General features: G+C 39.6%; 1 protein-coding gene across 2 annotated transcripts in view; it reads right to left on the bottom strand.

Moving 5' to 3' along the window:
* Nucleotides 1-12,372: 12,372 nt before the first annotated feature.
* The window catches only part of ABCB1 (ATP binding cassette subfamily B member 1), an 85,479-nt gene continuing 70,839 nt past the window's right edge, over nucleotides 12,373-27,012 (bottom strand). For both annotated transcript variants that reach the window (XM_074340683.2, XM_088797779.1), the window contains 6 exons: nucleotides 25,949-26,089; nucleotides 23,414-23,570; nucleotides 22,738-22,935; nucleotides 16,477-16,683; nucleotides 13,812-13,958; nucleotides 12,373-12,979 (listed from right to left, as the gene is read on the bottom strand). In XM_074340683.2, the coding sequence (XP_074196784.1) occupies nucleotides 12,776-12,979; nucleotides 13,812-13,958; nucleotides 16,477-16,683; nucleotides 22,738-22,935; nucleotides 23,414-23,570; nucleotides 25,949-26,089 (1,054 nt within the window). In that variant the 3' untranslated portion in view covers nucleotides 12,373-12,775. The remainder of the gene's footprint in view (nucleotides 12,980-13,811; nucleotides 13,959-16,476; nucleotides 16,684-22,737; nucleotides 22,936-23,413; nucleotides 23,571-25,948; nucleotides 26,090-27,012) is intronic.

Here is a 27,012-nt window from a genome sequence, read left to right as displayed (position 1 = left end):
TCAAATTCTCAAAATTTAATTTCATCTATTAATACCTAATAAACGCATGATAAAAAATTCAGCTACACAAAACATTTGCTTTCAGAATGGAACTATATGCAAAAGACTAATTCATGAATGCAAATTGTGTGAAACAGTCAGTATTTTATATTTAGCCTTCAACACTCTTCAACACCCTTTTAAGCATTTGTTCTCATAGAGGATCCAAGAATTGTTTTTTTCACTCTAACACAACCATTACCATTTTGGCATATTTCTCTCCAGGTTTTGTTTATATGCACATGTTACAGACCTCAACTCTCAGACCCCAAATAAATTTTATACCATTTTTTAATTTAAGGACATAGAAGATTGTGGCCATAGGATTTTTCAAATAATTGAGGTAGTCTCAGCCATAGCTTTGCTGGAACTGGCACTTTCCTAAGGCAATGTAGAAAATCCATGGATAAATCCTGCCTGAGTCATTGAGTTAAACTCTATAAAGAGTGGGAGTGGTGGGGTCATTGCCTACACTGATAGACATATTTTGCATAACAGAGAGTTGAAGAGGGTCAATGAACTCTTTTGGAAATGAAAAACTGTCACACTCAAATTCTGATCGAATAGGAAAGCCTCAACTGCTAACTGGGTTGATTATCACAACAAAATATGAGAGTAGTTATCTCTAACTCTTGACTGAAAAAAAAATCTTCCTTCCCTCACCTTGCCTTTTCCTTTCCTCCCCAAATAGGATAGTGTTATTTCTGGCCTAAGATCCTAGGATGTTGTGCCTCTCTCTTGTGGTTGAAATGCTACAGCCACAGAAACTCTTTTGTGGCTTACCCACATGCTCAGGAGTTGCCAGTTAGGTTTCTAAACTGTGTTCTTTTCTTCCTTTACTTATAGAGTTTGTAAAAGGGTTATATTTTCATCTTTATAATGAATATAAAAAGTTAAATGTTATTTATTTTATAAAATCTCACTGCACAGGTACATTTTTAGGAATGTGGATACTCTGAAGTAAAGTATAGCTCAATGCTATTTCAAATAAACCACTGCAAGAATAAAACTGAGTCTACCCTTCCGGCTTGGGTCCTACCTGACTTCCCAGAATCATTCCTGTGATGACCACCATCCATTCCTCCCTACACCCAACACCTGAAACTCTGACCACCCTGAGTCATTTCCGATACTAGCCTTCCATGCTGTTCTACACTGCTCTCCACATCCATACCCTTTGTCTACTGTTCATTTGACAAGTACATACTCAGTTCTCCAGGAAGCGTTTTTTAACCCTCAAACAACTTTCAGGAGAAGTGAGGGTTTTCTTCTTGGTTCCCCAAGAAGTCTTGCATCAAGGAACCAATACACCTTACTAAACATATTTCCTGTCTCCTAAACTGTGAGCTCCTTGTCTTATTACCAAGCTCCCAGTATCCAGTCCACTAGGCACTTAAGATAATTGTTAAATGAATAAATTACAAACTAAAACTTTTCATGCAAGAGAATTGGTAGTATTGAAGAGCAAGAAAAATATGAAGTGAAAGCATTCTTTTTTTTTTTTTTTTTTTTTTACTTATATTCTATGTATTGAGAAGTGTCCTAAATACTTTATAATATTTAGTGCTCAAGCTATTGGAATCCCTTAATTGGCACTTAGGAAATAAAGGCCTGGAGTAAATAAGAAACTTGCCCAAAGAATCATACATGTTAACAAACTGGAAGCCAAAAGAGAAACCCAGGTTTTTCTGATTGGAGAACCTACGTACGTCTCTATACACCAAGAGACAATCATTAAGAGGGAAAACATTTGAATTTAACTACCCAGGGGATAAAGTGAAAATGTTCAGTTTCTAACTCAAAGGTCACTTTCCCTAATGACCCAAACTGGATCTTTTGAAAGAGTCCAGGTGAAAATATTTCATCATGTATCTTTGCCTCTTGCACATATCCGCAAGCGTTCCTGCTTTTCTCTTTGCTATTCCGATTTCTCCAGACTCCAGTGGCAAGGTCTTTCACCTTTGTGTTAGAAGTTCCAAGTGGAACAAAGGACTATCGTTGCAGAAGGTGCTCTCTGAAAATATTTTGTTTCATCTTTTTTTTTTTTTTTTTTAAAGAGCAACACATCTCTTTTTCTTCCTTTTAACAAATATTTTTGTTGAGGGCTTTCAATCTGCCAGGAATTGATAGAGGTGTTGGAGTAAAATGGTGAACCAGACGCCCACCTAGATAGCTAAAGGGAACGTTTATTTTTTTAATTGTTTATCCTGTACATTTTTATTAAAATATATGGCTTAGAGCAGGAGTCATTCAACAGTGGCTGATGGGCTTACTGCTTGTTTTTGTAAATAAAGTTTTTTTGAAACAACCCCTGTTATTTGTTTACATATTGTCTGGCTGTTTTCACGTTTTTTTTGTTTTGTTTTCTTTTTTACATTTTTTATTTTTTTTTATTAGTTTCAGGTGCACAAGACAAAGTAATACTTAGAAGTTTATCATTTATGTCCCTCACACTGTGTGAACCCCCCTCCTCCTATCCACTACCCCTCTGACATTGCACAGAGCCATTACATTTCCACTGTCTTTATTCCTAATGCTGTACTCTACATTTTGTAAGTATATACATATACATACACACACACACACACACACACACACACACACACACACATAAAAACTTGTAGTTGATATTCATTATTGTTCAGCTTCTGCTTCTGGTGTACAGTGCGGTGATCAGGCATCTATATCATCCCTGAGGTGGTCTCCCTAATGAGACAAGTGTCCATCGGACACCCTACAAAATCTTTACAACATTATTGATTACATTCCCCAAATTAATTTTCAAAACCCTGTGGCCATCTTGTGGTTACTGACTGTTTTCTAATCCCCTCACCTTCCCCCTTATCCCCACCCCTCTCCCATCTGGCAACCCTCAGTTTTTCCTCTATGTCTCCAAAACTGTTTCTGATTAGTTCATTCACTTATTCTTTTCTTTAAATTCCACATATAAGTGAGATCATATGGTATTTGTCTTTCTTTGTCTGACTAATTTCACTTAACATAATGTTCTCTAGGTCCATCCATGTTGTTGCAAATGGTAAGATTTCTTTCTTCTTTATGGCTGCGTAATACTCCATTGTATAAATGTACCACAGTTTCTTAATCCAGTCATCTACCGATGGGCATTTCGGTTGTTTCCATGTCTTGGCTATTGTGTATAGTGCTGCAATAAACATAGGAGTGCATAAATTTTTTCGAATTAGAGTTTTTGATTTCTCCGGATAGATACTTAGGAGTGGAATTGCTGGATCATAAGGTAGTTCCATTTTCAGATTTTTGAGATACCTCCATACTGATTTCCATAGTGGCTGCACCAATCTGCAATCCCACCAATGGTGCACAAGGGTTCCCTTTTCTCCACATCCTCACCAGCACTTGTTGTTTGTTGATTATTGATGATAGCCATTTTGACTGGGGTGAGGTGGTATCTCATTGTGGGTTTTATTTGCATTTCTCTGATGGTTAGTGAGGTTGAGCATTTTTTCATACGTCTGTCATCTGTATGTCCTTTTTAGAAAAATGTCTTTTCATGTCCTCTGCCCATTTTTTAATTGGGTTGTTTGTTTTTTTGGAGTTGAGTTGAGTGAGTTTTTTATAAATTTGTGATATTAACCGCTAAAGGGAACTTTTGAAGATCAAGAGGGTTAAGGTAAGTGAAAGTCCTTTACAAGCTCTGGGACTAAGAAGGGCTACTACTTGTTCTAGTTATCAGTTGGCTTAGAACAACGGTTTTTATGATGCCTTACAGTTCTGTGGGCTGACTGAACTCAGCTGGGTGGTTCTCATTTCCTTTCAGGGTGCTGTCAGATGCTGTTGGGCCACCGTCATCTGAAGGCTTGATTGGCTAGATACCCATTCACGTGCCTGGCACTTGATGCGGGCTATGGGCTGGGAGCTCTGTTGAGTCAAGTCACGGGGCCTTCCCACGTGTCTTGGGCTCTTATTGTAGCAGGTGGCCGGGTTCTGAGAGAGAGGGGTCATCACAGTTAAGGATCTGGTCCTCAGCTTAAAATTTTCCAAACTCCATTTTGTCAGGCATGGCTCTCAGAGGCAAGCAAGCATCCTGCTTACCCTACCAGGTGTCTCATGCCTCTCTGTGTCTTGCTCAGCCAGCTCCAACCACAACATGCTCTTTGAATAGGCTCTTTCCTCTACCTGGAATGTTATTCCTCCTTCCCTAGGAGGGCCTGTCTTCTCCATTCCCACCACTTCCTGGGTTACTCTTTCTCATTTTTCACATTTCAGTCCAAATTATTATCACTTCAAAAGCAGCAAATGCTTTAATAAAGTTTAACCATCTGATTCTCCTGTTTCTTTTTTTTCTTAACTTTTTGTTGTGAAATAATTATTGACCTACAGGAAGTAAGTCCTATGTACTCACTTCAAAAATCATGGAGTCCTATGTACTCTTCATCCAGCTTCCCTGAATGATGCCATGTAGTAACTATAGGACAAAATCAAACTGAAGACTGACATTGCTACAATGCTCTTAGCAAACTACTCCAATTTCTTAAGAACAAATTTTTTCCTTTTACACAATTATGGACACAGTTCCCATAAGGCCTTCCCCTTTATTCTGTAGAATGGGTAAGGCTGGGTCACAGGTCTTATAGTCATGATGGGTGCCCCTTCCTGTATTTTATGTACAATTATATGGCCTTAGATAAGAGTCATCATAATATATCTTACAGTAACAAAGACCTTTTCAGATGTTAACTTATGATAAAACAAAACTGACCCAGAGGAAGATATATACTAAATAAAAAACTTGACAAAAGAGCAACACTTATTTGAAACTTTACCATATGCTAAGGATTTTGCCAACACAAGAACAAAGTGATGCAAAGACACAGTTCTTTCCTCAAAAGGTTCACAATTGGGAGCAGGCGTCTGAAACAGAGATGTAAGAAAAGTGAATAAAAAAGACTTATTTTTGAAACCTGGGAACAAATAGCTGCTTTGTGTGTCAAGAAACAGATTGAAACACATTTTGGCCAAAATTCAGACGTTAATTCTGGTGAACCAAATAGAAAGAGGCATCATTGTTAAGAGTTGGACATAGCCGAATAATCCTAGGATGGAACTAGGAAAATAAAAGAGTTTAACTCAAGCAAACAGCACACACTGGGAGCCAGTGAATACCTGAGGCCACACATCCAAATGCCTTCTACTATTACATTACCTTCAAGCCACAGGAACAAATCATCTTCCTCCTAAAACAGTTCCTCATCTCCAGCAATGTCGCAGCATTTTCCTAGCCAATTTTCATCATCCCTCTACCCTTCACATCTAGACTATGGATGTCTCTCACAGTCACCTGTTCTCTGTTCTAACCAGCCCAAGTCACAGCCTCATTACCCTCATATTAAAAAAAAAATAAAAGCATCTTGTTTACCTCCCCTGATTTGAAGTTTGTGTCAGTCTCCTAAGGCTACTGTAACAAACTACCATAAATTTGGTGGCTTAACATTGTGGAAAACAGAATAGAGGTTACTAAAAAAATAAAAAATAGAACTGTCACATGATCCAACAATCCCACTTCTGGGTGTATATCCAAAGGAAATGAAATTAGCAACACCATGTTCATTGTGACATAACTCACAATAGCCAACATATGGAAACAACTTGTGTCCATCGACAGATGAATACATAAAGAAAATGTGATACACACACACAAAGGAATATTATTCAGCCATAAAAAGAAAGAAATTCTGCCATTTGTGATAACATGGATGAACCTGAAGGACATTATGCTAAGTGAAATAAGCTAGAGAAAAAACTTTTTGGTGGAAGCTTTAGGATATCTATCTATCTATCTATCTATCTATCTATCTATCTATCTATCTATCTATCTAACTATAGCACCTCCAAAGACAACTTTACTTCTTCCTTTCTGATTATAATGCCTTTTGTTTACTTTTCTTGCGTGGGTGTTCTGGCTAAGACTTCTAGTCCTATGTTGAATAGAGTGGTGAGAACAGGAATCCTTGTCTTGTTCCTGTTCACCTTTCATTATTGAGTATGATGTTAGCTGTGGGCTTGTCACATATGGTCTTTATTGTGTTAAAGTATGTTCCCTCTATACCCAATTTGTTGAGTTTTTATTATGAAAGGATGTATTTTTGTCAACTTATTTTTTTTCACCTATTGAGATGACCATATGATTTTTATCTTTCATTCTATTAATGTGGTATTATCACATTTATTAATTTGCATATGTTGAACCATCCTTGCATTGCAGGGATAAAAATACCCCTTGTTTATGGTGCATGATATTTATAATGTGCTGTTGAATTCAGCTTGCTGTATTTTGTTGAGAATTTTCTGCATCAACGCATATATTCATCAGAGATATTGGTCTGTAGTTTTCTTGTAGTGTCCTTATCTGGCTTTGGTATCAGAACAATGTTGGCCGCATAAAATGAGTTGGGAAGTGTTCTCTCTTCAATTTTTTGGGAGAGTGTGAATAGGATTGGCATTAATTCTTCTTTAAATGTTTGGTAGAATTCACCAGTGAAATCATCTGCTCCTGGGCTTTTCTTCATTGGGAGGTTTTTGATTACTGATTCAATCTCCTTAATATTGGTCTATTCATATTTTCTATCTCTTCATGATTCAGTCTTGGTAGGGTGTATGTGTCTAGGAATTTATCCATTTCTTCTAAATTATCCAACTTGTTGGTGTGTGATTATTCACAGTAGTCTCTTAAGGACCTTTGTATGTCTGTGGTACCAGTTCTAATGTCTTTTTTAATTTCTGATTTTATTTGAGTCTTCTTTGTTTTTCTTGGTCTAGCTAAAGTTTTCTCAATTTTGTTTATCTTTTCAAAAAACCAGCTCTTAGTTCCATTGATCTTTCTTATTGTTTTCTTACTCTTTATTTCATTTATTTCTGTTCTGATTTTTGCTAATCCTTCCTGCTGCAAACTTTGACCTTATTTTTTTTTGAATGATTCCTTGAGGTCTAATGTTAGGATGCTTGTTTGAGATCTTTGTTGTTTCTTAATGTAGTCATTTATCTTAATAAACTTCCCTCTTAGAACTGCTTTTGCTGTGTCTCAGGTTTTAGTATGTTGTGTTTCCATTTTCATTTGTTTTAAGATATTTTTCATTTCCTCTTTGATTTTTTTCTTTAACTCACTGGTTGTTCAGAAGTGTACTGTTTAATTTCCACATTAGTGAATTTTTCAGCTTTCCTTCCATTATCATTTTCAACATTCATATCATTGTGGTCAGAAAAGATATTTGGCTTCAATCTACTTAAATTTGCGAAGACTTGTTTTGTGACCCATCAGATGATCTATCCTAGAGAATGTTACATGTGTGCTTGACAAGAATGTGCATTCTGCTGCTGTTGGATGGAATGTTCTCTATATGTCTGTTAATCCATTTGTTTGGTCTAAAGTACAGTTCAAGTTCAATGCTTATTGATTTTGTGTCTGGGTGAGCTATCCATTCCTGAAAATGGGATACTGAAGTCCCCTATCATATAGCATTATTGTTTAATTCTCCCTTCAGACCTCTTAGTATTTGCTTAATATACAGAGGATGCCAAAAAAATGTATACACAGTTTAAGAAAGGAGAAAACTGTATTAAAATTGTAACAATATGTATCAATAAAAGATGAATACATGTCATATTTGACTTTTGCAATTACAGGAAGTGCTCAAAGTGGTTACTATCAGCATAATTTTAATAATTTTTCCTTTCTTAAAATGTGTACACATTTTTTTGGCACCCTCTGTATTTAGGTGCTCCAATTTTGGGGTGCATATTTATTCATGATTGTGTTATCTTCTTTATCATGATAACCTTTGTCTTGTCACCATTTTTGACTTCAAGCCTATTTTGTTTGATATAAGTATTGCTACCCCTGATTCTTTGGTTTCTTCTTGCATGGAATATCTTTTTGTATTCCTTCACTTTGAGCCTATGTGTGTCCTTAAAGGTGAAGTGAGTCTCTTGTAGGCAGCATATAGTTGGGGCTTGCTTTGTTATCCATCTAGCTACTCTATGTTTTTTAATTGGAGAACTTAATCAAATTACTTTTAGGAGTAATTATGCATAGGTAAAGACTTAACCAGTGCCATCTTATTAATTGTCCTCTGCTGTTCTACAGTTTCCTTGTTCCTTTCTTCCTCTCTTGTTGCCTTCCTTTGTAAATTGATATTCTATAGTGGTGTGCATCGATTCCCTTCTTTTTATGTTTTGTGAAACTACTGTAAGTTTTTGCTTTGTGGTTAACATGAGGCTTACATAAAACACCTTACAGATATAACAGTCTATTTCACACTGATAACAACTTTGATTTCATACCAAAAATCTAACCTTTTATAGCTCCCTTTTGTTTTTGATGTCACAGTTTCTCTCTTTTATACTGCATATTTAACAAATTATTGGAGCTATACTTATTTTTATTTTTAGTACTCTTGTTCTTTAAATTTTATTCTAGAGTTAAATGATTAACACACCACCATATTACAATATTAAAATATTTTGAATTTGACTATATACTTAGCTTTACCAGTGTGTTGTATATTTTCATATGTTCTAATGTTACTACTAATTAGCATCCTTCCATTTAGGCTTGCAGAACTCCTTTCAGCATTTTTTGTAAGGCAGGCCTAGTGGTGATGAATCCCCTCAGCTTTTGTTCTTCATTTCTGAAGCACACTTTTCTGGACAGAGTATTCTTGATTGGCTTTTCTTTTTTTCTTTTTTAATATATCATCCCACCTTTTCCTGGTCTGTAAGGTTTCTGCTGAGAAATCTACTAATAGCGTTATGGGGGTTCCCTTGTAAGTTATATCCTTTCCCTCCACTCTTGCTGCTTTAAGTTTCTTTGTCTTTAATTTTTGACAATTTTATTATAATGTATCTTGGAGAGGATCTCTTTAAATTTATTCTATTAGGTAACCTATGAGCTTCATGAACTTGGATATCCAAATCTTACCCCATGTTTGGGAAATTCTCAGCCACTATTTCTTTAAATAACCTTTCCACCCTCTCTTCTCCTTCTGGAACTCCAATAATTCACAAATTGGTTCTTTTGATGGTATTCCATAGATCACGTAGGCTTTCTTCATTCTTTCTCCTTTGTTCTCTTCTGATAGGATAATTTCAATGTTCCTGTCTTCTGATTGATCTGTTCTGCTGTTGATGGTCTCTCTGTTTGCTGGTCTCTTATTTCATTCATTGTGTTCTTCAGCTCCAGAATGTCTGTCTGGTTCTTTTCTTTTCCTTTTTTAAATTTTATTGGGGGAAATACTGGGGAACAGTGTGTTTCTCCAGGGCCCATCAGCTCCAAGTAATTGTTCCTTCAATCTAGTTGTGGAGGGCACAGCTCAGCTCCATGTCCAGTTGCCGTTTTCAATCTTTAGTTGCAGGGGGCACAGCCCACCATCCCATGCGGGAATTGAACCGACAACCTTGTTGTTGAGAGCTCGCGCTCTAACCAACTGAGCCATCTGGCTTCCCCTCCAGAAGCTCAGTGGCAGCTTGTTGCCTTCAGCCTAGTTGTGGAGGGTGCAGCTCATTGGCCCATGTGGGAATCGGACTGGCAACCCTGCTGTTCAGAGCTTGCACTCTAACCAACTGAGCCATCCAGCCACCCCTTGTCTGGTTCTTTTTCATATTTTCTCTCTTTGTTAAACTTCTCATTTTGTTGTCCTGATTTTGTTGAATTGTCTTTCTGTGTTTTCTTATAGCTTATTGTTTCCTTAAAACAGCTATTTTGAATTCTTTATCAAATAAATCATACATCTTCATATCTTGAGATTGGTTACTGAAAGATTATTGTGATCCTTTGGTGGTATCATGTTTCCTTGATTTACCATGTTTCTTGAAGTTTTACATTGCTGTTGAACCATTTGAAGTAAGTCATCTTCTCCAGTCTTTATTAACTGGCTTCAGGAGATAAATATCTTTCCTCAGCCCTACTAATTAATGATTGAGGGTTTCCTCAGGCCTTCCTGGATAGACATGATCCACTTTTCTTGCTCCTTCTTGTAACAGAATCCTTAAGCCTGTATGTTTCTCTTGATCCCACGATGCAAGGCTGTGTACTGACTGCCTCACTTTTGTTTTTCCAGAGGTAGCACTAAAGCTCAAGTTTGTGATCTTTTCCTGGCCTGCAGACTTGGGACAGCCTTTTGTGCATGGTCATTGTTTGTCTGCCGGATCTTGCTCTTGTCACTGCCTTTGGGTGCACACACAGGGTTCCAGCCACAGGGTCAGGTGCGTGTGGGTGAGGCACACTGAGCGCTGGGGAGTGCTTTGGGCCAGCTGGGGAGATCTGCAGGTGAGGTGTTCTCAGCAGCTTGTGGGGAGGCTTCTGGGTAGAGTACGCAATGCAGTTAGTAGGCTCTGTATACCTTTCATAACTTCTGAGTCCTATCTGCTACTCTCCCACTTTCTTCCCTCCCCCAAGTCATGCAGCTCACACTTCAGTACTCTGGATGGGGTGAGAGAAATGAGCTTCTTCAGCAGCTGGGGAGGCTGGGTGCTCACGCACACACACTCTCACTTTCCCCATGAGAGACATCACAGGCTGAGATCTCTCTTGACCTTATGTTGTGTTGCCTTAGGGGAGGGATGGTGCAAGTCAAGTCAAGCTGTTCCTCTTACCCTCTCCAATGAATCTGAACTCATTTGTTTTGTTTTGTTTTTCTCCAATGATATGCTGGAACTTCTCTTCTGAAACCTGGACTTCTACTAACACTCTCTCGTCCGTAGGTAACTGTCTAAGACAGTGTTTACCAGAGGCTCCAGGACCTAGGCCACAAGGGGCTGAAGGCAGCTCATAGGCCACTACAAGGTCCACAGCCAAAACCGCGGTCTGTATGTCTATTACCTGACACAGTGGGCAAGACTCCTCTCAGGTCCCTTAAGCGTATGGTGTTGGGTCTCACTGCTCCCCAAAAGGCACTTTTATCTGTGGGTGGATGCCAAATTATTGTTGTTGAGGGCAAAATGAGGGCATCTTATTCCACCATGAGGATGATGTTACTTCTCAAGGGTATGTTGTTTCAATCTGCATTTCTTTGAAATTGTGTACTTTATTCTTTGGGAATTACCTGACCATGTTGTCAATTTTTCTTTGGAAGTGATGGCATATTTTTCCTTTCAAATTCTTCACATATTAAGGATATCAACTGTTTATAATAAATATGGCAAATATTGCTCTCAGCTTCTGCCCTTCAATCTTGTTTCTAGTGCTTTTTGGCTTTTTTTTTTTGTAATCAGAGTATCATTCTTTGTGATATTTTCTTTTTTCATCATGTTTACATAATGATGTATTTAAACTTACAACACATTTTAAACATCTGCCACCAAAAAGACCAGCTTTGGAAAAGACCAACTACTAGGAAAAGTGATTATCAAAACAGAAAAAGAATAATTGTGTTTTTCAAAGTACAAAAATATTAAAATCCTATAAGAGCAATGCAAAAAATGTCATGTACATCAGAGTACACACTTCACAATTGTATACCCTCTATCCCACTCTAACCCCCAAAATCTTGTATTCATCTGTGTGGTCAGTGTGAGAGCTATCATAATGTGGAAATGTAAGAATTAGCAAAGTCAAATCCAAGAAGAATGAAGGTAGATGGTTCTTTCGAACCCAATATGAAAAGACATGTAGAATAGGAATTATTTACACTATTTAACCATTCCCACAAAAATTAATGGCAATTTTTAAAGGAGTCTTTTTTAACAAATGCAGATATGATCTTCAATATTCCAACAGGAGGTGATGTATTTAAAAGCGTTTTATGAATGAACTAATGAGAAACAATTTTGGAGACATAGAGGAAAAACTGAGGATTGCTAGATGGGAGGGGGGGTGGGGATAAGGGGGAAGGTGAGGGACTAGAAAGCACAGTCAGTAACCACAAGATGGCCACAGGGTTTTGAAAATTAATTTGGGAAATGTAATCAATAATGTTGTAAAGATTTTGTAGGGTGTCCGATGGACACTTGTCTCATTAGGGAGACCACCTCAGGGATGATGTAGATGCCTGATCACTGCACTGTACACCAGAAGCTGAAGCTGAACAATAATGAATGTCAACTACAAGTTTATATATATATGTATATGTATATATATGTATATGTATACACTTACAAGAAGCGGAGTACAGCATTAGGAATAGAGACAGCAGAAATGTAATGGCTGTGTGCAATGTCAGAGGGATAGTGGATGGGGGAGGGGGGTTCACACAGTGTGAGGGATATAAATGATAAACGTCTGAGTATTACTTTGTCTTGTGCACCTGAAACTAATAAAAAATATATATATACAAAAAGAAAAAGTGTTTTAGACAAGATAACTCCAGTCATATAAAAGTTTAGTTTTATTATAGGCACTTTATGTAAAACATTCAGTACTTTTTGCTACTTCCATAATCTTTTAGCAAGGCAGTCAGTTACAGTCCAAACAAGAAAATACAAACAAAAGTTATACACTTTATGAACAAAATCTACTTTGAATTATTCTATCCATTTTCTAATGCAATTGAAACCATTACTTTATTCCATGTGATATGTTTCTTCCGGTTCCTTTAAAGTCTCTGAAGACTCTGAACTTGATGGAATGACTGTGGGTCAGGAAATATTAAACAGGTAACTCTACATAGTTTTTCTAATAAGCACTCTTTTTTTTTTAACTTTGGTTAAATGCCATCTTTTAACACAAATATTAGAAATATTTAACAGCTCACATGGTCACAGTTCCCTAGCGCTTGGCTCCAGCCTGGACGCTGACCATGGAAAAGTAGATGCCTTTCTGTGCCAGCAGCTGTTGGTGGGTGCCGCACTCCTGGACTCTGCCGTTCTGAAACACCACTATCAAGTCTGCGTTCTGGATGGTGGACAGGCGGTGCGCGATCACAATGCAGGTGCGGCCTTCTCGGGCCTTGTCCAGGGCTTCTTGGACAACCTAGCCAATAATCGTGTGAATTAGTGCCGATAAAAAGTCCTCTCCCTGTAATTCCTTTTCCATAAGAAGCCTCACAGTTAATTTATCCAGTCATAGGTCCTTCTTTAACAATAGTGTCAGTGAAATAGAACCTAGATTTTACAAAGCAAGGGCTTTGTCGCATCAGAAAATAACTGAATCCTAGTTTGGATGAGTTTTGAGGCAGGAATTGTCTAATCTCAAAATTAGGACCGTAAATACAGACCATCATATTGTTTAGAAATGCTTACCGGTGTGCCTCGCTACACAACACCCTACCAAGCAGCCTTCTGGTCCAGCTCTACAGCAAATTCGGGAAGACTGACCATCGGTCAAACATGGCCTCCTCGCATTTTGGCATTTTTAAGATAGAGAACTTCTCAGAATCAGTTTGTCTTTCAGAAACCTGAATAATCAATTTCTTTTCAAACTGAAAATGATTACTAATATTTATCTTAAGGTACAGTCACCTCTTAATACTGTATCACCCTCCTACATTTTTATATAGTTGCTGAGGATATGCTGCCAGTAGAAACGGAAATACGTCTCCTGAATGCAGCGTATTAGGTCAATACAAAGTGATCCAGGGCTGCTTTTTGGAGTGTAAGTGCTACAAGACTAATTTGCCTCATTTTATCTTAGTTCTATTTAATAACAGCTACAGAATGTGTTTAAATTCCACTGAAAGGTGACATAAGGAACAATCAACATATCTGGCTGAATTTTGCTCTCTACTGTGAAAGACAGAAGCATACATTTAAACCTTTCAAGTATAACTGATTCAAGTGTGAATGAGTCCAATTTAAATTCTTACCTTTTCACTTTCTGTATCCAGAGCCGACGTGGCTTCATCCAAAAGCAGAATATGAGGCTGTCTAACAAGGGCACGTGCGATTGCAATGCGCTGTTTCTGGCCACCAGAGAGCTGAGTTCCTTTGTCTCCCACTCTGGTCTTATATTTCTGTAAATAGGGTTTAGTTACTATGAAAAGTACAACTAAAATTTGAAAAAAGAGTTTGCTTACAGAAAATAGGATAACCACTTCCATACATACAGGAAAAGTTTAGGTTCAGAAGCTAAGAATGGGTTCATAGAGGATTAAACAAACAACAAAGATAGCTCTAAATGGCAGATTTGATCTCTTCTTGAAAACAGACTTTTATGTCTAAACGTTTTAGTGTAAACAAGTCAGCACATTCACGAGGAAGACTGTTGCAATGTTAGTCTCTGCCAGTCGTCTGGTTTCATATTTGCGACAAAGATTGGTAGGAGAAAGGAAATCTGATTTGAACAGGCTATGCATAATAAAATACTTGAAGCTCATTTTGTTTATAACCAGTAGGTGACACTCTCTGCATTATTTTAAGTGTGGAAGGGAAGACATTCTTGGGATGCTAGCCTTTGGGGTATGTTTTTATAAAACTACCTCCTGTACTCAACCATTTTAATGAACGCTAAGGAATTCTACTTTGGTATCTAACTTTACAAGCTGAACTCTCCTGTTTTCATTTTTGTTTTTAGAGTTCTCCCCCAAATTTTCACCTGTTGTTGATAATTGTCACTAACTAATCAATATGACAGGGATAGGAGTTAAGAGGGTAATGTATGGGAGGCCCCCAAATGGGATGTGACAACACATATAACCTAGAAAACAATACTATCTTATTACTTTCAGGCCTTTGCCAGTCTAAAATTTTAGTCAAACTGTAGGCTCTGATTCTGACACCCAGAGTTTCACGGTAAAATTCATGTTCTAGATAGCATTGCCTATTTTTATTTGCTATATATGGCAATCCTGGTTCTATGACACTCAGACCAAGGTCTCCACCTGTAGATGGAATAGGAAGACTCCAGTGAGGTTCCGGCAAATGCCTGGGATTGGTGCTACCCCAGGGCTACCCCTGCCTGTGAGGCAGGAGCATGTGTCCCCATGTAAATGTAGGGGCGGTCAGGTTGCACTGATGAAGAATCAAGCCTGTCGAGGCTGGTAAAAACAGGGCTGGAACCCTGAGGGAAGCTAGCCCAGCAGTAGGTAACTAGACCAGCCTCCTGCTGTGTAAGGAAAATCCTAGTACAAATCACTCAGGGAAAGAAGTGGCTCTTCAGACAGAAAACAGGACTTAGGGGATTTGCCTTCTCTTTCCTTGTCTAGAAACTGAGGAAAAGAATCACAAGGTCTACAGGTGTACTCTGTGTGACAGACTGAGCCCAGGAGACCAGAAGGTGGGGGCCCAGTAGTACCCAAATACCAGAGAAACAAGGTATATTTAACAAGCTCGGCAATGGTTACTCTCTGTTTGTGTCTTTGTCAACCCCCAGCCCGGGGGTTCTCAAATGTTAACCTGCGTCAGTATCACCTGGGCTATTAAAACAGATGGCTGGACTCTACCTGCAAAGGTTCTGATTCAGCAGGTCTGGGGTCGGGCCTGAAAACCCGCATTTCCTACAAGTTCCCAGGTGGTGCTGATGTGCTGGTCCATGCCCATACTTTGAGAACACTGACCTTGTCATTAGTAAAAGGATTGAAGCTATATTTTCAAATGTTCTAGCCTTGGGAAGGGCCAGTTGTCCACAGTTGGGCTAGAAGTTAAAGGAGGGAGGAGGACAATGCCCCCTGTGGTGGCAGCAGCTATCCAAAGAGGAGCCTCAGGAAAAGGAAGTCTCCGGAAGGAGTTAGGGTCATCTGGTATTGCCATCCTTCCCCATGAGACTGCTTTCCCTGCTGGTTTGCGGCTACTGAGCGTTATATTTTAGGGGGCACTTCCTTACAATAAAGAACATAACTGGTGATAATTGGGGGAGAAGGGTTAAATGAGTCAGGTCAAGATCCACTTCAAAACATAGGACCTAAGGGGCTTAAGAGCAGCTGAGAGGTTCTGTTTCTCTAACTTCCTAGGAGGAATTCATTGGACATCCATGGGACAATGGCCAGAGGTTTCAATAATCAACCCTGCAAGCTGAGCCTGGAGCCTATGAAATGTCAATAGTGAGAGATTGACACGACACCATGGTCACTCCAATGGCTCAGCCTATTCAGAGAGCCTTCTTTCTGGCATAGGTCCAGTTCCCTGTCCTGACTCCACAGAGGGAGGTCTGAGGCATGGGGAAGAGTTTCAGGGAGGCAGAAGGAAGGCTGGGAGAGAGATGGGGAGGGAGGGTCATGCCTGCTTCTGTAGGGCCTACACTGAGACTTGAAGGGAAAGGCCTCCAGGCGTATGCAGCTTAAGTCAGGCTTGTTCACAGGGACAGTCAGTTGGGCGACCAAGTAAACATAACATCGAATGGGGATAGGGAGTGTGGCCAGATGCTTGTATGTATATGTATATGTGTGTGTGTGTGTGTGTGTGTGTGTGTGTGTGTGTGTGTTGCAGTTGCTCATGTCTCTTCACCTTTGGGAAACCAGCCCTTTAAAAATTAAACTGTATAGGCCACGAAGGCTGCCACGGGCTCCTGGGCTCCTAATTTGGAGAAAGACTTACGTCAGGCAACGTCTCAATGAAATGGTGTATGTTGGCCTCCTGGGCGGCCCGCATAATCTCTTCCTGTGACACGACCCGGCTGTTGTCTCCGTAGGCAATGTTCTCGGCAATGCTGCAGTCAAACAGGATGGGCTCCTGGGACACGATGCCCAGTTGGGCTCGGAGCCACTGGACGTTCAGGTGCTTTATTTCTTTGTTGTCGATGAACTGAAAACAAGAGTTCACAGATCAACTTCAGGACCAGTACATTTTGAATTTGGCAAAATTAATATTATTTCACACCTGAAAATTGCCAAATTACTGTGAGGCTACATTTTTGTTTTTTGTTTTTTAATTAAATAAGGTCATAATCGTATGCTTCAAGGAACTGTCATGTTTCTTCTGTGTTCACCCTGGTTTCTGATATATGCAAGTGGTAGGCAGAATAAGGCTCCCATACCCTCCCAAGATACCCAGGTTCTAATCCATGATACCTGTGAATGTTATGTCACATGGCAAAGGGGAATTAAGGTATAAGGTTGCTCATCAGTTTATCTCAAAATAAAGAGATGACCCTGGATTCTACAGGTAGGCACAATGTAACCATCAAGGTCCTAAACTGTGGAAGAGGGAGGCAGGAGAGTATCAGAGTGGTGCAATAGGAGAAAGACTCAATTAGTCACCGCTGGCTTTGAAGATGGAGAAAGATCGCTTAGAGCCTCTAGGAGGAACCCAGCCCTGCTGACACCTTGATTTTAGCCCAGTGAGACCCACGTTGGACATCTGACTTTCAGATTTGTAAGATAATACATTTGTGTTGTTTTATACCACTAAATTTGCTGTGACTTGCTACAACCGCCATGGAAAACTAATACAACACTAAGGGCAATTTCTGAGATGTATCTTGGCATCCTTATTCTTATGTATCAATTTTTCCTAGGAAAAGTAGCTGAGATTAGATTAGAAATACATAAGTATTATAACCACGTAATAGGCTTGCAGGTCAGGTTTCTGATGTGCCCTGAGTTGGTTAGGATCAGGTATTTGAACACTGGGGTGCAGCAGTTAAATGGAATAGAAGTGAGTGAGGGAGGGAGGGGGGCCGCTATACTCTAAGTATTTGTTGATGCTGGGAAAACGATGTAATTTCTCTGAGAGTTTCCTTCTGGGTAAAACAGGAATGGTGATGATTCCTAAACTCACAGAATGGAGGACTAAATGAGATCATGTATGGATTCCAGTTAGCACAGTGCTGGGCACACAGTAGGCACCCGAGGACTGTCAGCGATTAGTGTCTGTGTGTGTGTGATGTACTTGGAAACACACTGCATGGATAGATGGCTTATGCATGAAAAGATGGATGGACACCCACAATGTGGAGCCAAAGGAGCAGGAAGGAGAGGCTGGCCTTTCTCTAGTGACTTGGCTCCCTGAATTATGCAGCAGAAGCCCAGGGAAGCCCTTTATAGCCTTACTGATAAAAAACCCTTACTCTCTGATGTGGCTATATCTGCCCTAAAGATCTACTTTGCAGAGAAGCCTGACATTCAAGTGAGAAAGCTGTTCCTCCCCTCTGAAGACATGAGTGACTCAGTGTCAAGTGTTTCTAATATTGGTGATGAGTATATACTGAACCATAATATACTCTCTGTATCCTGTGTGCCTGGCTGGGTGCCTGTGGGAGATAGGGGAAGGGCACAATCTTTGCTGTGGGAAGACAACTTCTGTTTGTGAACCTTGCAGGTGGAGGAATGGAAAACACAGCCATGACCTTATTGGTACCAAGCCCAGTTGCCATGGAGACTATTCCGAGCATCTTTGCTCCAGGCTTCCTTACAGTGTGAAGTGAAGGTGGAAAGGGTAGAGACAGGCAGGAAAAATCATACAAAGATGTGGCGAAATAGCAGACCTTATTAAATGGAAGACTGTACTTGAGAGATGGAAAGTTAAGGAAAGGAGTAGTTGTACTTATTTTCTTTTTAAAATTTTGTTTTCCAGGCTTATGTGCCCGAGGGGAAAATAGAAACTGCCTAACTAATATAATCAGCTAAATTTGAATGATCCCAGCAAGTTTTAATGAGTCTCTCCGTCACACTGAATACAATAATATTATTGGGGCCTCCTCATCCCTATACAATACACTGGAGTTGCAAACTATTTAAAACCTGTGTTAGCTGAACAACCCCTTTTTTGGGGAAAACATGTTTGGCAGCCCAAATGTAAAACAGATCAATGCAGAAGTTCTTTGGCTGAGGCCTGGGTGGTGGTCTGAGGGAAGACCAAGGAATGCTGGGATATTAGTGAGCATTGCTAAAAAAATACTGGCCTAAATAAAAACTTAATTAGGAAAGTAAACACATCAGTAAGAATAATGTAAGGCCAAATAAAATGACTAGCTATCTCTATTCTAGCTTGTTAAATCTACTGCTTGGTTTTATTAGCACAAATAATTAAACGTTAAATATGTATTACCCGCTATATGTATTTACTCTGAAATAATTATAGATAAATTGATCGCAGACTGACTATACCATAGATCTTGTGATATAAGCACGTCTCATGCATTCTTTTGTTTAATCTTCACAACCACCCTTGTAAGAGAGGTGGTGTTATTTTAACCCGCATTTATAGACAAGGAAATGAGCACAGTTAAGTAACTTGTGTAAGGTCCCACAATTAGTAATTGGGGGAGCTAGGGTTGGACTACACATTACATGTTGGGTTGTCAGTGTCTCATAATTGAAAGGTATTTTCTGTCCTGCCTCAAAAGAGGAATGGCCCCCATCTTAACCCAAGCTCTCACTGAGTTAATATCTAGACAATGACCATAGGCTTCTAAGTATATCCTAAGAGGGACAGAGGACTCTGGCGGTGGTGTGGGGGATGGACCAGAGAGGGGAGAAAGGAGAAGTCTGGGAAGGACTCAAACCAAAGGCAATCTAATAGTAAAGCTAACGAAATTAAGCTTCCAGGGTAAATGCTGGGAGTTCAACAGTGTTCTGAGTGGGAGGGAGGACAGGCTATAGTCAGAAAGTTCTTCCAGGTAAGTATTTATGACAACTTGCCTAAAGAAGAAAGGGACCAGGGTCTTTAAATTTTCAATATTTTGTTGTGTGTGTTTTTTTTTTTAATTCCAAGCAAATATTCACTTTTGTACCTAATTCTTTATTCATAACTTTGTATTCGTTTAAGTAGAGTCCATAAAAGTCAGGCTCCACCAAACTTGGAACCCCCACCCCCCTTGTAGAATTCCACAGTTTCATTTTTCAAGACTCCACAGTTTAACCTAAACCTTTCAAATTTATCATGATGTTCAATGGTTCTCAAACTATAGTTGGCATCAGAATCACCTGGGAAAGTTATAAAAATGAAAAGGCCAGGAACCTGAATGAGCCAGGGTGGCTGTGTTCTTTACTGGCTCTCAGGGCCATTCTGATATACACCAGTTTGAGAACCACTGCTCAGGTCAATGTTTCTTAAAGTATGATTCCAGGCCTACTGACAGTCATGAGGATTTCCTGACCTCAGGGTCAAGTCCTGTCTTCCATTCTTATGATCAATTGATGCTCAAATCCACAGACTCATTGTTATATGGTAATAAGAACCAATTACTAGTAACCTATAACTGAACTATTCATAAGCAAAACTTGGCACATTTACTAGTGTTTATTGGGGACACTTCCATCAAGTCTGGCTTTTATGCACCACTTGGCAGTATTTCAAAGTTCTAGTGCAAATGCACAGGAGCAGATAACAGTATTCCTACAACAGATAAGGATACACTGTTTTCAGTGCATTATCTGTTGTCTTGAGATGGTTCTTGTATGTGCTCAGCATTCATTTCCATACTGTTCTGTGTCTGCCCTTCTATAAATCAAGGGATTGGAAGGTTAAAAATGATTTCCCAGACCCTCTTCTGGTTCTGGAAATAATTGAGATACTACCAGAGAGATGCTGTGTGTAACATCTGGAAAGCAGAGGGCAATTCTCCAGCAGCAGTGACAAGCTAACACACGTATTGTGGCAGATGGGAGTTTTTGCAAAAGCCACACTCTGGTCTTATGTATTGAAGTTTGGAGCAGCTGTGACGTTGGCATAATTTTCTGTGACTTCCTGGCCACAGGATCCCAGCTGCAGTGCTGTAATTTGACTGTCCTGGAGCACTTACTTTCTTTCACTTTCTGCTTCTACTCTTCCAGCCCTTCCAATGACTTTGTAAGTACCTCATTCCCTTTATTTAATATTTATCTATTTGAAATACCTAGAGCAGTTTCTGTTTCCTACACTGAATCATGACTGATATGGTCCATGTTTTTAATTATGCTCTCCTTTTGTTTCCGTATGTGTAGAATAATTATCAATTTCTTTACTTTCTTCCTATTTAATTATTGTACCGATTACCATTACTAGTGTTTTCAACTCAACATTGTTATTGAGTGCTTTTTCCACTAAAGTAACTATGAGTGCAGTTGTGAGACCACGGGAATTTTTGTCCTTCTTGAATGGGTTATAATCAAAAAGTTTGACAATCACAACTCTAATTAAGCCACTATTTCAGCCAAACTGGCCTATGTAGACACTGGGAACAAATCACTTATCAACCACAGCTCACATTATCTTTTGCATCAAATGACATCTTGATGCTCACACTTATGCCCTTATGCAAGCAGCTGGACTTATTAACTGTAACTGGGGGGAAAAAAAAAAAAGAACCAGCTCAAGCCTGTCTTCTTTAATCTAACTCATGGAAGTATATGTACTATGTCTTCAGTTAAAGTCTTTGAGGGCAGACACGATACCCCATAACTAATTAGAGCTCAACATTTAACACACTGCTTAATACATGTCTGTTAAGGCTCATAATTAGTGTCTGAGAGCTAACATTTCCTCCTCTGATTGCCTCTTTTGTCAGCGAGGTCTTCATGTAGAGTCCCTCTGTTTAAACTTTAATTGCGAAACTGAAGCATAAAATCAGAATTCACAGAAAATATAAAACAAGGTAGTAAAAATCAGGAACAAGGCTGATGTAGTTGTGAAAGAATAGAGCCATAACAGTCTTTGAATAAAATATATTAATAAGTGACCACGAATGCTGTGGGGAAATAAAAAAAAAAAAAAAAAGCCCGGGATGACAGGTTGAAAATTCAATTTTCATGTCAGTCATTAATGCAAGTAGGGCCCATATGGAGCTGGAGGGCATCACTCTGACTACGTGGAACAGGTAGGTGTCCATTCCGACCGGTTCGCGCCCAGGCTATTCCAATTGTTAAATATTTTTAATATTACCTCTGGGTACAACAAATACTAAATGCCTACATAATGAAAATTTCTTGCTATAAATTCTATTCCTTCCTAATTTGATTCTTTTTCTAGTCTCTATTATAGCCATTTAAAATCTCACTGCCCGCTTCAAGACCCTTATCTCATCCCTAGTACCCAAGACAGTCCCCTGAGCGCTCAGTAAAGGTTTGTTGAATGTTGAATGAATAAATGTGACCCTTTACTTATTCTTTTAGTTAGGGAAACAAAAGGGAATCCCTCTGTACTCTTTGTCCAATTCCTAAATTTGTTGATCACCCTTTTCTTTCCTCCTAGAAAATGATTCAATGCCTTCTCTATCAATGGCTTTATCTCACCCTCAGCCATAAAAATGCTCAAGATACCTTCTCACTATTTTCCCTGGACTCTGCCTCCCTACTCAAGCTGCTGTTTTTATTTTCCTTTCCTTCACCTTTGACCTTCTTGATAGTCTACATTCGGTCTCCATTTTCCCTCCTGACCATACCTCAGCCACGCTGAAATGTGTTTCTACCACCACTTCTTCACTGAGAATACTTCACTGAAAATGTCAGAAGCAGCTCATGAATGGCCTAATCCTATCATGTCTTTTCAGTCTTCATCTTACCTACCTCTCCACAACCTCAGTCACTGTTGACTACCTTCTTCTTCTGAAACACTTCCTATCCTTGGTTCCCAACCTTTCTCTCCTCTATCTTTCTGGCTACTTATATATTTGCTGTATCGTCTCATGGAAGCTGAAACTTAATTAAGGGAAGGAAAATGGGTCGAAAAAAGGCTGCTCACAAACGAGAGTAGAGGGGCCGTGTTGAGAGAGAGGCTGGGGCCGATGACACAGCCTGGAGACCACATCTAAGACGTCAGACTTTAAGTGCAACTGTTGTTTAGTGGTTTCAAAACCATAGCTTATAGTGGAGAACAGAATACATCAGGCTTTTAGATGATGAAAAACTTGAAATGAGCTGAATATAAAAGTGTGCTCACCACTGTTCCGGCCAAAGGATCATAAAACCGCTCAAGGAGCTGGACCACCGTGCTCTTCCCACAGCCGCTGGGGCCCACCAGGGCCAGCGTCTGGCCCTTCTTCACCTCCAGGCTCAGCCCCTGAAGCACTGGGATGTCTGGTCGAGTGGGGTAGTTGAACATGACTTCATTAAATGTCACATTTCCTTCTAATGTATTCTAAAATCAAAACAATTTCAATAAATCTGATTGCTGTAATCCGGGAAACATATTGTATAGCCAACCCCTCTACCACCAGGTGTCAGAAGGTAGTGAATTTATATTCCAATTGGGTTTCATTTGTTACTGCTAGAATTTAATAAAGAAGACCTCAAAGAGTCAGTGTTTTTATAGCATGTATTGTTAATACAACATATGTGTGGTAACTCAATCTGTTCCCTAGGAATAATCTACATGTACTAAAACCTGATTAACAGGATTTGCTTATAAAATGGGCAGTATTCCTATCTTCCTGTAACTTTGTCATACAAAAGTACTGGATGTTAATACATATGAAAGTTTATTAAAATGAAACCGTGATCTAGAAAGTTTTATTTTACCATCAGCAAATTCAAAAAAGCACAGAGTTTATTAAATTTCCTCCTAGAATACTTTCATCAGTTAGGAGCAGATCATACAATGAAAACATCACACTCACCAGCTTCAGGCCTTCTGTGCTATAGCTGTCAATCACAGGGACTTTTTCAATGATCATGATGATGTGGGATGCTGACACTTTGGCTTTGGCATAGTCAGGAGCAAAGGAACTGACCTGCCCCACTGCCATGGCACCAAAGACAACAGCTGAAAACACCCTGTAAAAAAACAACAGCTGAAAATACCCTGTGCTAAGAATTACAACTGCAATGCTTGAAAGTTGACACTTCGACAACTAGAAAGCACTGCATCAAACAATTATAAAACAGAAGTTAAAAAAATAACACAAAACAAACACTGTTCTTTATACATGTTAGTGTAACAGATTGACTAAAACGGCCCCATTTTTCATCTCTGTGTGTTCACCTTCTTGCAACGTGACTTTCCATTTAAGAAGTGGATTTGTTTTACTATCATGTCAATCTGGGTTGGCCTTGTGACTTGCTTTAGTCAGCAGGATGTGGTGGAAGTGCCTGTTGCCAGTTCCATGACTCAGGGAGCCTCTCTCTCTCTCTCCCTCTCCCTCTGTCCCTCCCTCCCTCGTTGAAAACTGCCACTACCACAAGCCCAGCTAGTCTGCTGGAGGAGAAGGCACAGATGCAGGGGGAGCTGTGTGGGTTCTGTTACGCCCAATCTAGATCAGCAGAACTGGCCAGCTGACCCACAGACTTGTGCACAAAAACAAATGTTTATTATTGTATGCCATTGTAAAGGATGGTTGTCATGCAGCAATATTTTGGCAATCAATAATGGATATAGGCAGTGATCCTGGAATTACATCAGAGTGTTAGAATACCTATGAGCTGTATAGTAAAGTCAGAGATCCTTACAGAGCCATATATTATGCTGCTCTCAAGATGCATCAATCTCCTTAACCTATGATATGGGAACCCACAGCAGCTTCGAGTTGGGAAGGACTTTACAGGATATCGAGTCCAGCTCTGAATGTTTATGTCTAGGCACTTCCCCTAAGTTGGCTTCCATCCTCTGTTTTGGGGAGTTGCAAGTTTGATTATGTCCACTGTTAAAAGGTTCTTCAAATTGAAGAAAAATCTATACGCTTGCATCGGACAGCCCTTCAAGTATTGGAATATGGTGAGAAAGAAAAGCAGTTAGAAGGTAAGAACTGGAGAACTTCAGAAACGACAAAGGAAAGCTAGATTGGGATTTCTGCCACATTGCAAGTACGATGTAGAAAATGTGCTTCTTTGATAACTCCTTTCACTCTCCACATTCCAGGCATCCTCCTCTGGACATATTTATGCACATGACTTTTTAAACAGTGTGCCTGAAACTGACAAAGAACTGGGGAACCCTCCCAGAATAATACCATGAGGCTATTCCTTTCCTTTGGACTCTATGCCTGTGTTAATGTAGCAAGCAGTCTCTCTCTCTCTCTCTCTCTCTCTCTCTCTCTCTCTCTCTCTCTCTCTAATAGCTCTAAACAAATAACACAGATAGTTAATCTTGGGTTTGTTACCATTTAGACCTGGGGTCTTTTCAAAATGGTCTGCTCTCTGATCTGATAGGTCTCCCTTCTCTTTTACTTGGAATATTGATTTTCTGAATCTAAACTCCCAAGTGTCAGCAACTTTCATCAATTCAATAATGCCTTACCTTGGAGGAAAGCAATGTATCAAATAATTATCTAATCAAAACCTCAATGCCAGGGATGCCTGGTTTTGATCTTCTAGTCATGGTCATAAATAGCACCGGTGTATCATTTGTCACACAGAGATATTAAGCGGAAATTTTAAATCTTCTGTTGTGGTCATCCTGAGCAAACTATACTACATGCACATGTCCAAGTCCAAATAGGATAAAAATATTATACTAACACATTATGTTGCCAGCTGAGATGATTCTGTTTTAAATGTAAAACTGTATTACTACTAATTATGGTATGTAGTCAAAGGGCAGAATCTCACCCATCACCAAATCTAGATGCTCAGAAAGATTACAGACACTTTTCAATACCAAACAGCATACCTAAGTACTTCAGAAGTATAATAAAATTCAGGTCTCTCTCCCCCGATCACAGTGATGTAGCAGAAATCCCAATCTAGCATTCCTTGTCATTTCTGAAATTCTCTAGTTCTTACATCTTAACTGTGCTCCTTTTATCAAAGAAAGCAAATTTATCCTGGAATCTGCCAGGGCTTGCACAACTCCACACCCATTCTTTAGCTGCCCCATTTAGAGTCCTCTAAAGAGAGTCAGATACTTGGTTCAGGGTTAGGTTTCTTTCCAAATGTCAAGGCCTTCTGGAAACCCCTTACTGAATCACCACTCCACCTAGCCACAGATCTGGAAAGGTCAAATGTCTCAGTCAGCACTGGGGAGAGAAGTCACCGATTCCCTAAATGAAACAGGGTACTTCAGTGACAACACACAGAGATTCAGAGGCAAAATGCCACCTTTTGAATCACTAAAATCTCTTCCTGAGCCTCACAGCAGCAGTTTTCCATCCAGGCATGAAGCATGCTCACCTGTTTTATTTCTAGAATTTAAGTGTAAATATTAATCTGATACTTACAACAGAACAGCCTCAAAATCCATGAACTTGTTTGCCACCAAGTAGGCACCAAACCGGAAACAACCAGCATAGGAAAAATACATCATTGCCTGGGTGATGGAAAATGTGATTCCAAAGATATGTGCTTTCCTCAAAGAGTTTCTGAAAAGAAGACATTTTGAAACTTACTTGACTTTGATAGGTTAATGATGGGGCTTGGAATCATCGCTGACACAAGTGGGTTTAATTGCCAAAAAACTAACTTTGGTCCTCACTTTACCACTTGTGAGAATTTAGGAAGCTGCCCAATCTGAGCTGCAGTGTCTTCATTTTTAATGGAGGATTAACCACATTTCAAAGTGTTGAGGTAAAGTTAAAATAGGCCAAGAAAACATGAAAAGCCTATTAGGGATTAATAAATGGAAGTTTCCCCTTTCCCCTGACTCTTGGACATATAACATAGATGTACTCCGTAGTAAACACTCCCTTGACATACATTTATCCATCACCTACAAGCTGCAGTGGCCAGGCTGGACAACACAGAGGAATCAGGCCCATTCTTGCCCTTAGGGACTCCGGAGTAAAGTTGGATTATAATTTATGCAATGGCGGTACCTTATACGTACCATGTTATAGGGAGAAAGGAGGGAACACTTAATTCTCTGGGGGGAGGTAGAGAAGGTTTCACAAAGGAGTCAACATTCGTGGATTTTCTGAGCCACATGGAATTGGGTGATGTGAAGGTAAGAACAGGCTGGGGAGTGGGCAGCCCCATGGGCCTCCTCCTCCTGCTTCTACTCTGCTTTTATCTACTTCATACATTGGGATCTCAAATGAAACTATTTTCAGAGAAAAAGGCTCTATTATAGCAACAACAACAACAACAGCAAAGTTTGAAAACTCATCAATAAGGCCCAGCTCTCTCTTTTTACCACAGAAGAAACTGAGACTCAGAGGTTGGGCTTGCTTACGTTCGGATCACTTTTTAGACCTCTCACTAGGTGAGTTCATTAAAGGAAGAACCAGAAGGCCTCTCCTGGAGAAAGGTAAAGAGAAGAAGAAAGGCGTATTTCAAGAAGCACCAC

The sequence above is a fragment of the Rhinolophus sinicus genome, chromosome 4 (genome assembly GCF_057876585.1).
Source record: "Rhinolophus sinicus isolate RSI-liver-muscle chromosome 4, RSI-T2T, whole genome shotgun sequence".
NCBI lineage: Eukaryota > Metazoa > Chordata > Mammalia > Chiroptera > Rhinolophidae > Rhinolophus > Rhinolophus sinicus.
Note: the sequence above shows the minus strand (reverse complement) of the source record. Positions and strands in the feature narration are given on the sequence as shown.